At 47.2% G+C, this 10,561-nt stretch overlaps 1 protein-coding gene across 1 annotated transcript; it reads right to left on the bottom strand.

Moving 5' to 3' along the window:
• Positions 1–1,117: 1,117 nt before the first annotated feature.
• FZD4 (frizzled class receptor 4) lies at positions 1,118–10,306 on the bottom strand. The gene is made up of 2 exons (XM_028515219.2): positions 9,562–10,306; positions 1,118–7,447 (listed from the first exon to the last, which is right to left on the bottom strand). The coding sequence occupies exons 1-2, from the start codon at positions 9,844–9,846 to the stop codon at positions 6,119–6,121; spliced, it is 1,614 nt and encodes a 537-aa protein (XP_028371020.1). The 5' UTR covers positions 9,847–10,306; the 3' UTR covers positions 1,118–6,118.
• Between the last annotated feature and the right edge of the window lie 255 nt (positions 10,307–10,561).

Below are 10,561 nucleotides of genomic sequence, written 5' to 3'. Positions count from 1 at the left end.
GCAAAGCAACGCCTGCCCTGCTTACTCACAGATGCCATGAGAATAAAATAATGTTTAAAACGTATTTTCTATATGGAAAGTATTTCTACAAGTGCTAGGGATTATTATAAATTCATTTCAGATTGTGTTGACTTTTCCTTCACTTCATAACTACGTAATGAGTGGGTAATAAAATGAGAAACGCAGTCTTACAGGGAAAATAATTGAAATTACATGTTTCCCTTCATTTATGCTTTGAGATAAAAGTACAAGAGCAATCTGCAGAGAGGGAGAATAGTGGCGCAGATCCTGTGCCCTGGGCTTCTCCCTCACACCAGATCAGGGTGGCATTTAGGTGAAACTAAGGGGAAGAAAGCAATGGATAGGCAAACCAAGAGGGGCCATGTTCTCCTCTGGGGCATCAGCAGTCCATCTCCAGGGGCGGTGACTTCCCTCCCCTCTGTCTCTGTGTGGCCCACGGCAATGTCCTGATAGTGGCTTTGAATTTGCTTTGTCTGATGTTTTTTCTCGGTATGGGGATACCCACCTTACAAAATTGGCTAAAAATGACACTTTCCTGGTTGACTGATGTGGCATGCCCCCAAAGCATTGTATAGCCAGAAAAAAAAAAGTTAAATCTGCAGTTTAAAAGAGAAAAGTCCCTTTCTCTTTTGTAGGAGGGCTGAAACTCTAGCAGTGAAAAGGAAAAAAAAAATTAAGGCCACCAGATGAAGTCAAAGGGACTTGGAAGGCACATAAAAAATTTTCACACACACTGGAAATGCCAATAAGAGGTGTCATGCATGACAACTTGAGAATTACAGTTCTATCCAAAGCATCATGTGACCACCTGAGTGTCAATGATGACCACAGTCGTGACAGATTCTGTTGACCTGGGACCTTGGGGGTTTGCTGACCCAGGAGAAACCCAAAAGGTAAGAAAAGCACCGGCAAAAAGAAACAAAGAAACTCTCAGGAGGCTCTCCATCGGCTCTGCAAGTAGAATTCGCTGTTTCTCACTGCTGGGTACATGTGCTTCCCAGGGCAACTACATACCTTCAGAAATATTCCAACCACACACAAGGTAATAAACAAAAGTTTATTTTTCTTTAATACAAAAATTAAATAGCAAAGTTTATTTTTTTACACAGCGATAAATTAGAAATTTACAGTACAGACATCAATGCAGACATACATTTATACATCCTTAAAAGCAGGGTCCATTTCCTTCGACGTTCAGCAATTCGTTTAGGGCACGTATAGCCGGGATTTGCCTGGTACCTCTGTGTTGAACATCTGAAAGTCCCCAGGGTGGCCTCAAGGTGGCTGGAGCTGCAGGGGGGCACAGGGGTCCAGAGAGAGGACACGGAGCACTGGCTTGACTGCGGCATGAGCAGGTCGAGTCACATTTCATCTCTTCACAGGTCACTGCTGCTATCTATTCCACCCTTCCTACAAAGAGCTCAAGGGGTCTTCATCTTCAGACCTCTTGAAGTCTTACAACATCTCTGTGAGGTAGAAAAAAATTCAGAACCACCAAGATGCCCCACAGTGAGAGACTAGAAAGCAGCCCGCCCCTCCCGCAGCCCGCAGCCCACAGCCAGGTCAGGGCCCGGGGCCGTCAGCAGGGTGTGGAAAGGTGCACATCTGGGAGAGAAGACAGGCCTGGCTGTCCCGGCGCAGAGCTGCCCTTGCCCCTCTTCTCAGAAGCCTTCTGGATGACAGTGGTCATGGACTGAATATCCTAGGGGTCAGGGGGCTACAAAATTTGAAGGACAAAGCTCATACAGGATCCCAAACAGGCCTACTACAAGTTGCCTGGGTGAATACTGAGAATTTGCTGGTGCAAAGAAGGGAAATAGGTAAACTGGAAACAGAAACAAGTTACCATAGGGCAACTGGCTTACCAAGGGGCAAATCCTGTTGGGGAAATCCTGGGTTCACTTCCGTCCTGGTAATGGCCAGCATGCCACTACTGCACATGTGTGTGGCAAGAAGCAGCAGCAGGAAGCTCTGGCCAGGCCACAGTGAAGCAAAATACATTATTTAAGCCTCTGGTATCTGATGCTAGGTAGGAGCAAAGTGTTCTCCTAGGAGTTTCCAAGATCTATATGGCCTAGGCCCAGAGGAAAAATGATAACCTGGGTCCTTTGCCAGACACGATACAAACCCAGCCAGGGACTCTGAACCCAAATACAATAAAGGAGAAAAAAAACCTGTCCGAGTCCAGTGACTTAACATAACTGGCTGATACAGCAACTCTTCCCCAATATCCTCCCTCACAGAAAGAACTTGAGGATGTAGATGTGCTGGATGGCTCTCTTCCTTAACTACTGCTGAGGTCACCTCACCAGAAGTCACAGAAGCCAAAGATTATACCATCCTGGTAAAATCACTTGCAACTGAGTGTGCCTTCCTGGGCTGAGTTCCTCTTTGAGTCCTCAGGTTCCAGCTTGGTTCCCCACACAGTAAGCACTGGATTGAGTGTCCAGGAGGCTGAGGAGGGCCAGAGAGGACAGAGCTGGGGGTGCTGGTAAAGTCACAGTTCAGGAATGGAGACAGAATGTTTCCCTCCTTCTGGGTTTGGTGGGTGCAGGTGAGGGAGTGACCGGGGAAAGGAAAGTCAGAGAGCATCTCAGGGAAATGAAAAGTGTCACCCCTTCTCTGGTTTCAGGTCCCTGAGCAAGCTGCCAGCTCAGAAGCAGTCTCAGAGATCAGGAAACAGGTCTCCACAGAGGAAAAAGGATATGAATCTACCAAGTAGTTCAACCAGATGGTTCGGGCTAGTTCCACCCTACCACATGTCTCCCGGCACTGAGATGGAGGGAGGGGGGGCCTTCATGAAGGAGAAAGGAGTTTGCCAGAGAAGAGGCTGGGAAGATGTGCCCTTGGGCTCTACTGAATAAAATCTCTGGAAGCCAAGGCCCTGTGCAGGAAGCTACAAGCATACCTACTTACTCTAGACTTCAAAATAAAAAAAAATCTTTTTCCTAGCAAGATACTGTCCACAAGTTTACCTGTGCAAGTCACATGGAACACCCAAGCTCGGTATCGCCTGCCCCAAAGCCACATTCTATGTGGGAGCTCATGTCCTTACAGCCAATCTTAGTCTTCCTACAAGATTCCCACAAGACCACCGTGAGGCAGAGCTGACGCCTTCTGTCAGGACCCACCATTGATTGCAGGGAATTCTGGGAAGGGATCAGAGACGCATTAAAGATAGTATAAGACCAGGAAGAGGTTTAAGGGATGGAGACAGTGAAAGAGATGGCAATTCAGAGACACCCACACCTTCCCAAATTGAACAGCAAAGTTCCGCAGGCCCAGGGGCATCCCAGTCCAGGTCAGGGAGAACAGAGCTTGTGGTCCATGACATCCGCTACAGAGCCCAATACAGTGCCTTCCGCACAGTCGCCTTCTGCACAGTCGGCACTTAAGCAACATGTAGATAATTGACCTTTTTTTTTTTTTTAAACAAAACCAGTCTAAGAGTTGATGGAGTCACTTCAGGGTAATTGGTAACTAACTCAGCCACAAGCTCCTTTCCTAAAACCATAAACACTCTCCATTGTCTGGAATGTGGAGGGAAAGGCCTATAACCCTGTGGCATTGCTAAGGCTATGAATGGGCCTGCACCCACAGTCACTTCTGACTAAATATACTTTCCCCTGAGAAGGTAAGAGATTTGTAGGAGAGACATGTTAAAACCCAAAATGTTGTCAGGGCACACCAGCTCCAGAACTTGGTTCACTCAAGTACTCGTATTATTATTATTATTATTATTTCACTGCTTACAAATATTGAGCACCTACTGTGTGCCTGGCCCTCTGCTAGGTGCTACCTTGGTCACACAATCCCCAAACATTACAAAGAAAATTGTATTACAAACCTCAGTGCCCGGCGGCACGGTCTTTCCCTTGCCTGGACCACAGGCTCTGCACAACTCCCAAGACACTAGAGCAGAGCGTGAGTAAGGGCAGACTCTGCCCCCGGGTGCATGCTCTAAAGCCCGGCCAGCTCTGGGAACTGTCTGCAAGCAGCACGGGAGTTCATGCTGCACATTTCATAGGCAATGTAATCTCAGATGGAGTTCAACTGGTCCTTCTGAGGATCCTTTCTCATGCTCCCTGAAGCCCTGACCCCGGAGGCCAGCCAAGGTACTCAGGCTCAGTGGCACACACAGCTGGGGCCCCCGTGTGCCCACTTAGGGACTGTCCCCAAAGCTCCAAGACTTTTCCTTCCAGAACCTGCCATGGACCTTACATGCATCTGCATCTCAGACAGCTCAAGAGCCACACAAAAGCAGAAGGAAGGAAAATGCCAAACCACGGGCATCAAACTCAAACAAACAAAAAGTCACACTTTTTGGAATTTTGAGTCTCTGGAGATGTTTTCTCACTAAAAAATGTGATGAAAGAGCTTTCTTACCTGTTTTTAAAAAGGGGCTGGGGCATGGATAAATAAATAAATGAATCATTGCAAAGTAGTTGCTAAAGCAAAGACAGGTAGGAGTTAACAAGGAGAGCAACCTGTGACAGTGTCCACAATTTGTCCCAGAGATCTGGTGATTAGAAGGCCTAAGGTAGGTTAAGGAAAGGCCAGTTACAATTTTAAAAGAACTGCAACTTTTGAGAGGTTGCTAGGGGGTACCCCCTTGTAAAGAACATAAAGCATAAATTTTAAAAGCTCTGGATACCTCCGCAAAAGGCAATTAAGACCTGTGCTGTTAGAGTTTGCAGTTCATTTCATATAGTCTACACTTTATTCCCTACAAACCAATCAGCTCCTGGCTGGCATTCTGGAGATTCATTAAGCACCATATAAATACTCCAGGCCACACTGCCTCCAATGAAATCTTATAAGGAGGCTTTGCCAATTACCGGGAAACAATTATGCACCAAGTAGTTGGATTAGCTGTCCTTAGTTCCCTCTACAAAACTGAAAAAGTCTCCATTGTGGTAAGTAGACCAGACTCTTCTGATAACATTCTTATGCTAAAAGAAAAAAAAAGGCACTATCATTCTGAGAATGCAAGTTGACCACAGTTTGAAAGTCAGTTGAATATACTATTATGTCATGGTCCAAGAATGTGCTTTTAATTGTAATTGACACACACAAATTACACAGTTAATCTGTGTGAATGCAAAGTTGCCAAGAAACTTAACATTGCAGCTCTTCCAGACTGGCGTCTGCATAGATGCAATCACACAAAGTAAGATATATTAAGTCCTCATCGCTCAATGCAATAGGTCTCTGGGGTCGGTAAGGTAAGTCGACTTGGTAAATCTCATTTTCCTCTGAATTAAGTGATTGTCAGAAAGTGAATCACCCTTCCTTCCCCCCTCATTAGGCATGCTGCAGTGCAAAAATTCCTATAAAAATACCTATTTTGAGTTATTAATGTAAAATGAAAGAAACAGCAGCAGCCTCAAATAGATATGTTGAAATCTAAGAGGAAGAGAGAGAAGAAAAATGCACTGGATACCTTATGTGTGTTTGTACAGTACTTTTGTTTGTTCAAACAATTCTGTTTTATGACAAAGGCACTGAAAGATTCTGACACCACCTCTTGGGAGAGCAATCCACAAGTTCTAAACAGCAGACAATACACCACAGAAAATGTTTATGTTAGATCAGCCAACTATAAAACTCTTGTAACACGTCTCTGAACCCAGCATTTCCAGTGTTTATAGATTGCTTTGCTATCTGAAAGACCCAGTTAGTATTTTAAATTTTAAAGAGTTAAAAAAAAAGTTAATCTTTCTCCCTGCAAGTTACCTCCTCACAGCTCAAATCCCACCCCTCAGGGAAAAGCAGCATCGCCCTGGACCTCCTGGAATCTAGGCAGGACCTCCACGCTCCAAGTTGCGACCTGCTAAAGTGATCAAATGTTATGATTTTTCACAGCTTTGAAAGCCTTTAACTGGCTTTTCCATTTTGGATTATTCCAAAGTCTGCAGCAAAATCATGAGTTTTATGATGTCGAGGGGGAGAGGGAGAGGGTGGTGGGTTATGGGGGTTGCTTTAGGGTGGCTAGTTTGTTCAAACTGAGATTCACTGCATGAAACTTTTAGTAGCATTTGCACAGAAATGCTGGTGTTTTCCTTCAAAATCTGGGAAGCGTGGAGGCTGGCTAGCTTTATACCACAGTTTCATTGCCTTTCCCAGGCTTTACCCAGCCGTTCCCTCTTTTTTCTCTCTTTACCTTCCCAGAATTCACCAATCTGTTGGAACACTTCTGCCAAGTGTGAAGAGTTTTGGCAGACCAAATCCACATGCCTGAAGTGATGCCCACCAGCAAGGACATAAAAATTTTTAACATTTCAACCGCCATATTGGAGTCATCTGCAGAATACCGGAAAAGTGCCCAGTTGGAGATTTCATAGAAATAACAGGCAATCACACAGGTTGCAGGAACCGTGTAGAGGACTGAGAAGACCCCAATCTTGACCATCAGCCTTTCCAACTTGTCTGTCTTTGTCCCATCCTTTTGAAGATTTGACCGAATTTTGAACAAGGCCACCAAACCTGCAGCAATGAACAAAGTTCCAATCACCAAGTAAGTAAAGAGGGGAGCCACCACAAAGCCCGTGAGAGCATCCAGGTTTTGGTTCCCAACATAGCACAGGCCAGTGAGTTCATCTGCATCCACCAGTCTCATAATCAAGATGACAATAGTTTTCACTGCAGGGATGGCCCAGGCTGCAATGTGGAAATAAGAGCTGTGCATTTCAATGGCTTCATGACCCCATTTGAGTCCGGCTGCCAAAAACCAAGTGAGTGTCAGAATAACCCACCAGATGGAACTGGCCATTCCAAAAAAGTACATCAGCAAGAAAATGATTGCACATCCTGTGTTCTTAAGGCCTTCTTGGATGAGAACAGGTTCTGCTGCCTCTTCAAAATCGCAGGATATCCTTTCCCGGCCTACAGTCAGCCTGACAATATAAGCAATGCTATAAATATTATAGCACATACTGAGAAATATGATGGGGCGCTCAGGGTAGGAAAACCGGGAAGAATCGATCAGGAAGGTGAGCACGGTGAATGCGGTGGAGATGAAGCACAGGCTGGCCCACACGGCCATCCAGATGTCAGTGAACTCTTTGGCCGAGCGGCTGTATAAACCAGCATCATAGCCACACTTGAGAACGCAGTTCAGGCTCCTTTTCACCCAGATATACTGATCGGAATTGGTTCCCACGGAATGGCACTCTTCCCCAGGCTGGACAGGGGTTTTGTGAGGTAACGGCACCTCCTCATCACCTGGCCCTTCCATGCACATGTGGTTGTGGTCATTCTGCGGTGGGAATTTGCTGCAGTTCAGGCTCTCCGGCCAGGCAAATCCAAATTCCTTCAGGACAGGTTCACAGCGTCTCTTGACTGAAAGACACATGCCGCCGCATGGGCCGATGGGGATGTTGATCTTCTCTGTGCACATTGGCACATACACGGAACAAAGGAAGAACTGGAAAAGTAATGAAATGAACAAAGAAAACAGTGACTTGGAAGTATGACCAAATGCCTGCACAAAGCTGAGTTGTGAATGCTTTCAGGCAAAGTTCATAACAACTTTTAAAACCTGCCTATAGGGAGTCTGACCATTTACACCGACCTCAAACAAGGGTGCCTAATAGCCTATCACTTACACACCTTCTTCTTTTGGGTCTGTAATCCCTTCCAGGAGAACATAAATAAATAAATGTATAAAACGGAACCCAAAAATTATTTAATCCCTTTTTGTACAACACTTAAAAAATAAACCTAAAAGACTGGCTTTGAGTCTCCCTCCCCTTTTAGCTACTGTTTGAAAGAGGTGAACAGACATTAAAGGACTCATTTTGGTGATAGGTGATTTATTTTCATTCCAATTTCTTTATCACCCTAAAAAATAATGGTAGAAAAAGTAGACCCAGCTTTTCTCCTGTGAAAATTCTCTCTTTCCTCTACTTTATCCCCTAAAATTATTTTTTAATTAGTCTCATATTGAAACAGAAACTGTCCTAGTTAAGATACAGTTAGACCCAACAATGGGATGCTGGTTGAGGTCTCCAGTTGCACGGGGTTTGTTTGGCCAGGTTTCCACACTGAATAAAAATGAAGCACAATAGGAAAATATAAATGTTAAGTCCCTGACACTGCAATACCAGCAGGGGAGAGTGCAGTTGCTGTCCTCAATTCCTCCAGCATTGATAAACAGTCTGCTTGGCTCCTTACAGATGTTGTCTATGAAGTCTAGAGTTACAAGTAACTATTTTCCAGCATGTAAAGGGATCCAGTCCTGTCCTTCAAAACAGCTTGGCTGCTTCCCCAGGATACATGTAATTAAAAATATATATCCCTGCAAAAGCTGTTTCTCCAACAAAATTGCCACTGATGTCAGGATATGTGCTGTTTCCAAACCGAGAGCTAGAGGATCATTTTTTAAGCTTTTATAACCTAGTTCTGAAGTTCTGAAACTTCCAAAGGGACATTTCACCAGCAACGGGTCTAATCCCAACCATCTTTCTGAAACCACAATCCAACTTTTAAAATGACCTGTATAAAAACATGCACCTAGTAAATAAGCTGTCTGTTTGTTTCTTATCTCTCAGAAGTTACAACCAGAACCACAGATTTTCTAAAGCTTTTACCCTGGACAACTATCTCCTATTTTTTCCCCAATTTCTCTTCTAAATTTCCAAAAACCACTCAGAGCCTAACCAAACAAAACAACCAGTGTTAACACTTTTTAAAATTTTCTTTCAATTCTTTTTCTTTTCCAATGAAGTGGTTGTTGTTTTTCTAAGATTGAAATCAGCTTGTATATGCAAATTATTTCTTCACTTACTATTATAGGATGAATATTTTCTGCATCATACATATGCTTAAAAACTTTTAATGACTGCAAAACAACAATAACAACATCTTCTAATATACAAACTACCTTCTCAGAGCTTAACCATACCATCACTTTTTTTTTCCAAGCTGTGTCTTCTCTGCCTCGAAGTACTAAACCTGCCCTCAACCCTGAGGATAAGAACAAATTCAAGCTAATCCAACCATTCCTTCCTGCATGACCTCTAAAATCAGGCGGGCGACACGACGAGGGGCCATTCCGCAGAAAACAGGGCAGTGGTGTTTCATTTAATAAACCACCCAAAAACATGGGGTAAAAATGAGGTCGGTGAGAGAGAAGTTCCCAGCTCCTTATCTCTCCTTCCAAGTCTTAGCTGCAGCTGGCTGCCCTGCTGGGGACTCGCCCACTGAACAGCGGCGGCCAGAATCCTTGGCAAAGATAACCCTCAGCTCCACTGGGGTTAGGGGCTTGGCCAGACACGGGTGGGTAGGGGAGAAAAACGGAAGGGCGGGGTGTAAGAGTGGGTTCTTTCGCAGGCCAGATGACTTACACAACGTTTTGGCTTCCAGTCCCTGAGAAGGGACAGAAAAGTGGGGGTGGGGGTGGAAATCACTTTTTCAGGACAGTTATACCCTTCAGCCTAGGAAGCGGGCAGGAGGCTCGACTTGGTAAGGGTTCCACGTAGTTAGTTTGGGGTGTCCCTGCCCAAAGGCCCCGCCAGGGGTGGGGGTGGGGGCGCCCACCTGCAGCTGGCTGGAGCAGCCGTACTGGATGAGAGGCGTGAAAGTTGTCAGCTGCAGCTCCGCGTCCGTCTGCAGCTCATGCCCCACAAGGTTGGGCATCTTGGTCACGTTGTAACCCAGGTTCTGGCACATGGAGATGCGGATGGGGTCGCAGCGACGCTCCTCCTCGTCCCCAAAGCCCCAAGCCGATCCCAGGAGCAGTAGCAATACCAGCAGGAGCCGCAGACTGAGACCGACGCCCGCGGGAGCCCCCAGGACTCTCAGCCGTGCTCCCCACCAGGCCATGGCCAGAGCCGGGGGCAGCGGCGGCGGCGGCGGCGGCGGGGCCAGCTCCAGCAGACACCCCCAGTTTGCAAGGGGTTCGCCGGGTCCCCGCGCTGCTCCCAGCTCCGGGGCAGGGAGTGTGATAAGGCGCCAAGGGCGACGAGGGTGCAGCGGTCGGCTCTCCAGCAGCTGCGTGCAACTGTGTGGGATATTAGACTCCCCGGGCCGAGGCCGAGAGACACACTGCGAGGGTCATGGCTGCAGGCGGTGTGCCCCCAACCCAGCGCTGGCAGCGTCCGCACACTGGTCTCCACGAAGCCCGCCAGCACACAGCGCCGCGACGCTCTCACAGCCCAAGCCCTCCCCAGCGCTAGAGGTTCGCTGGGCGGTAGCGGGGCGGGACGGACAGCGTGCCACTCCAATGGCTGGGCGCTGTGGGCAGCGGGGGGCGTGGCCGCTCTGCGGCTGGAGGGGTCAGGCCCCGCCCGCCCACCGCCCTCCACCGCCCCACTCTCCTTCCCTCCCAGCCCAGAGCGCCCCGCCCTTCCCTCCCTGCTCTCACTTTTCTCCCACCAGGTTCGCCGCATTCGGGGGGCCAGGCGGGGATGGAGCCAGTCACTCCGGCCCGGCCAGCCTGCCCCCTCCTCTCCCAGGTGGAAAGTGCTCCCAGATGAGTCGGCTCCCTTTCCTTTCCTCCTTCCAGCTGTCACCTAGGCCCGTGGCCGGCCACCTTCCC

Source organism: Phyllostomus discolor, chromosome 6 (assembly GCF_004126475.2).
Source record: "Phyllostomus discolor isolate MPI-MPIP mPhyDis1 chromosome 6, mPhyDis1.pri.v3, whole genome shotgun sequence".
Taxonomy (NCBI): Eukaryota; Metazoa; Chordata; class Mammalia; order Chiroptera; family Phyllostomidae; genus Phyllostomus; species Phyllostomus discolor.
This window is presented reverse-complemented; position numbering and strand designations above follow the sequence as displayed.

Coding starts and splice junctions, on each gene's coding strand:
- FZD4 (XM_028515219.2), bottom strand. CDS start 9,846: ATGGCCTGGTGGGGAGCACGGCTGAGAGTCCTGGGGGCTCCCGCGGGC. Junction 7,448..9,561: donor GCTGCTCCAGCCAGCTGCAG/GTGGGCGCCCCC, acceptor TTACTTTTCCAG/TTCTTCCTTTGTTCCGTGTA.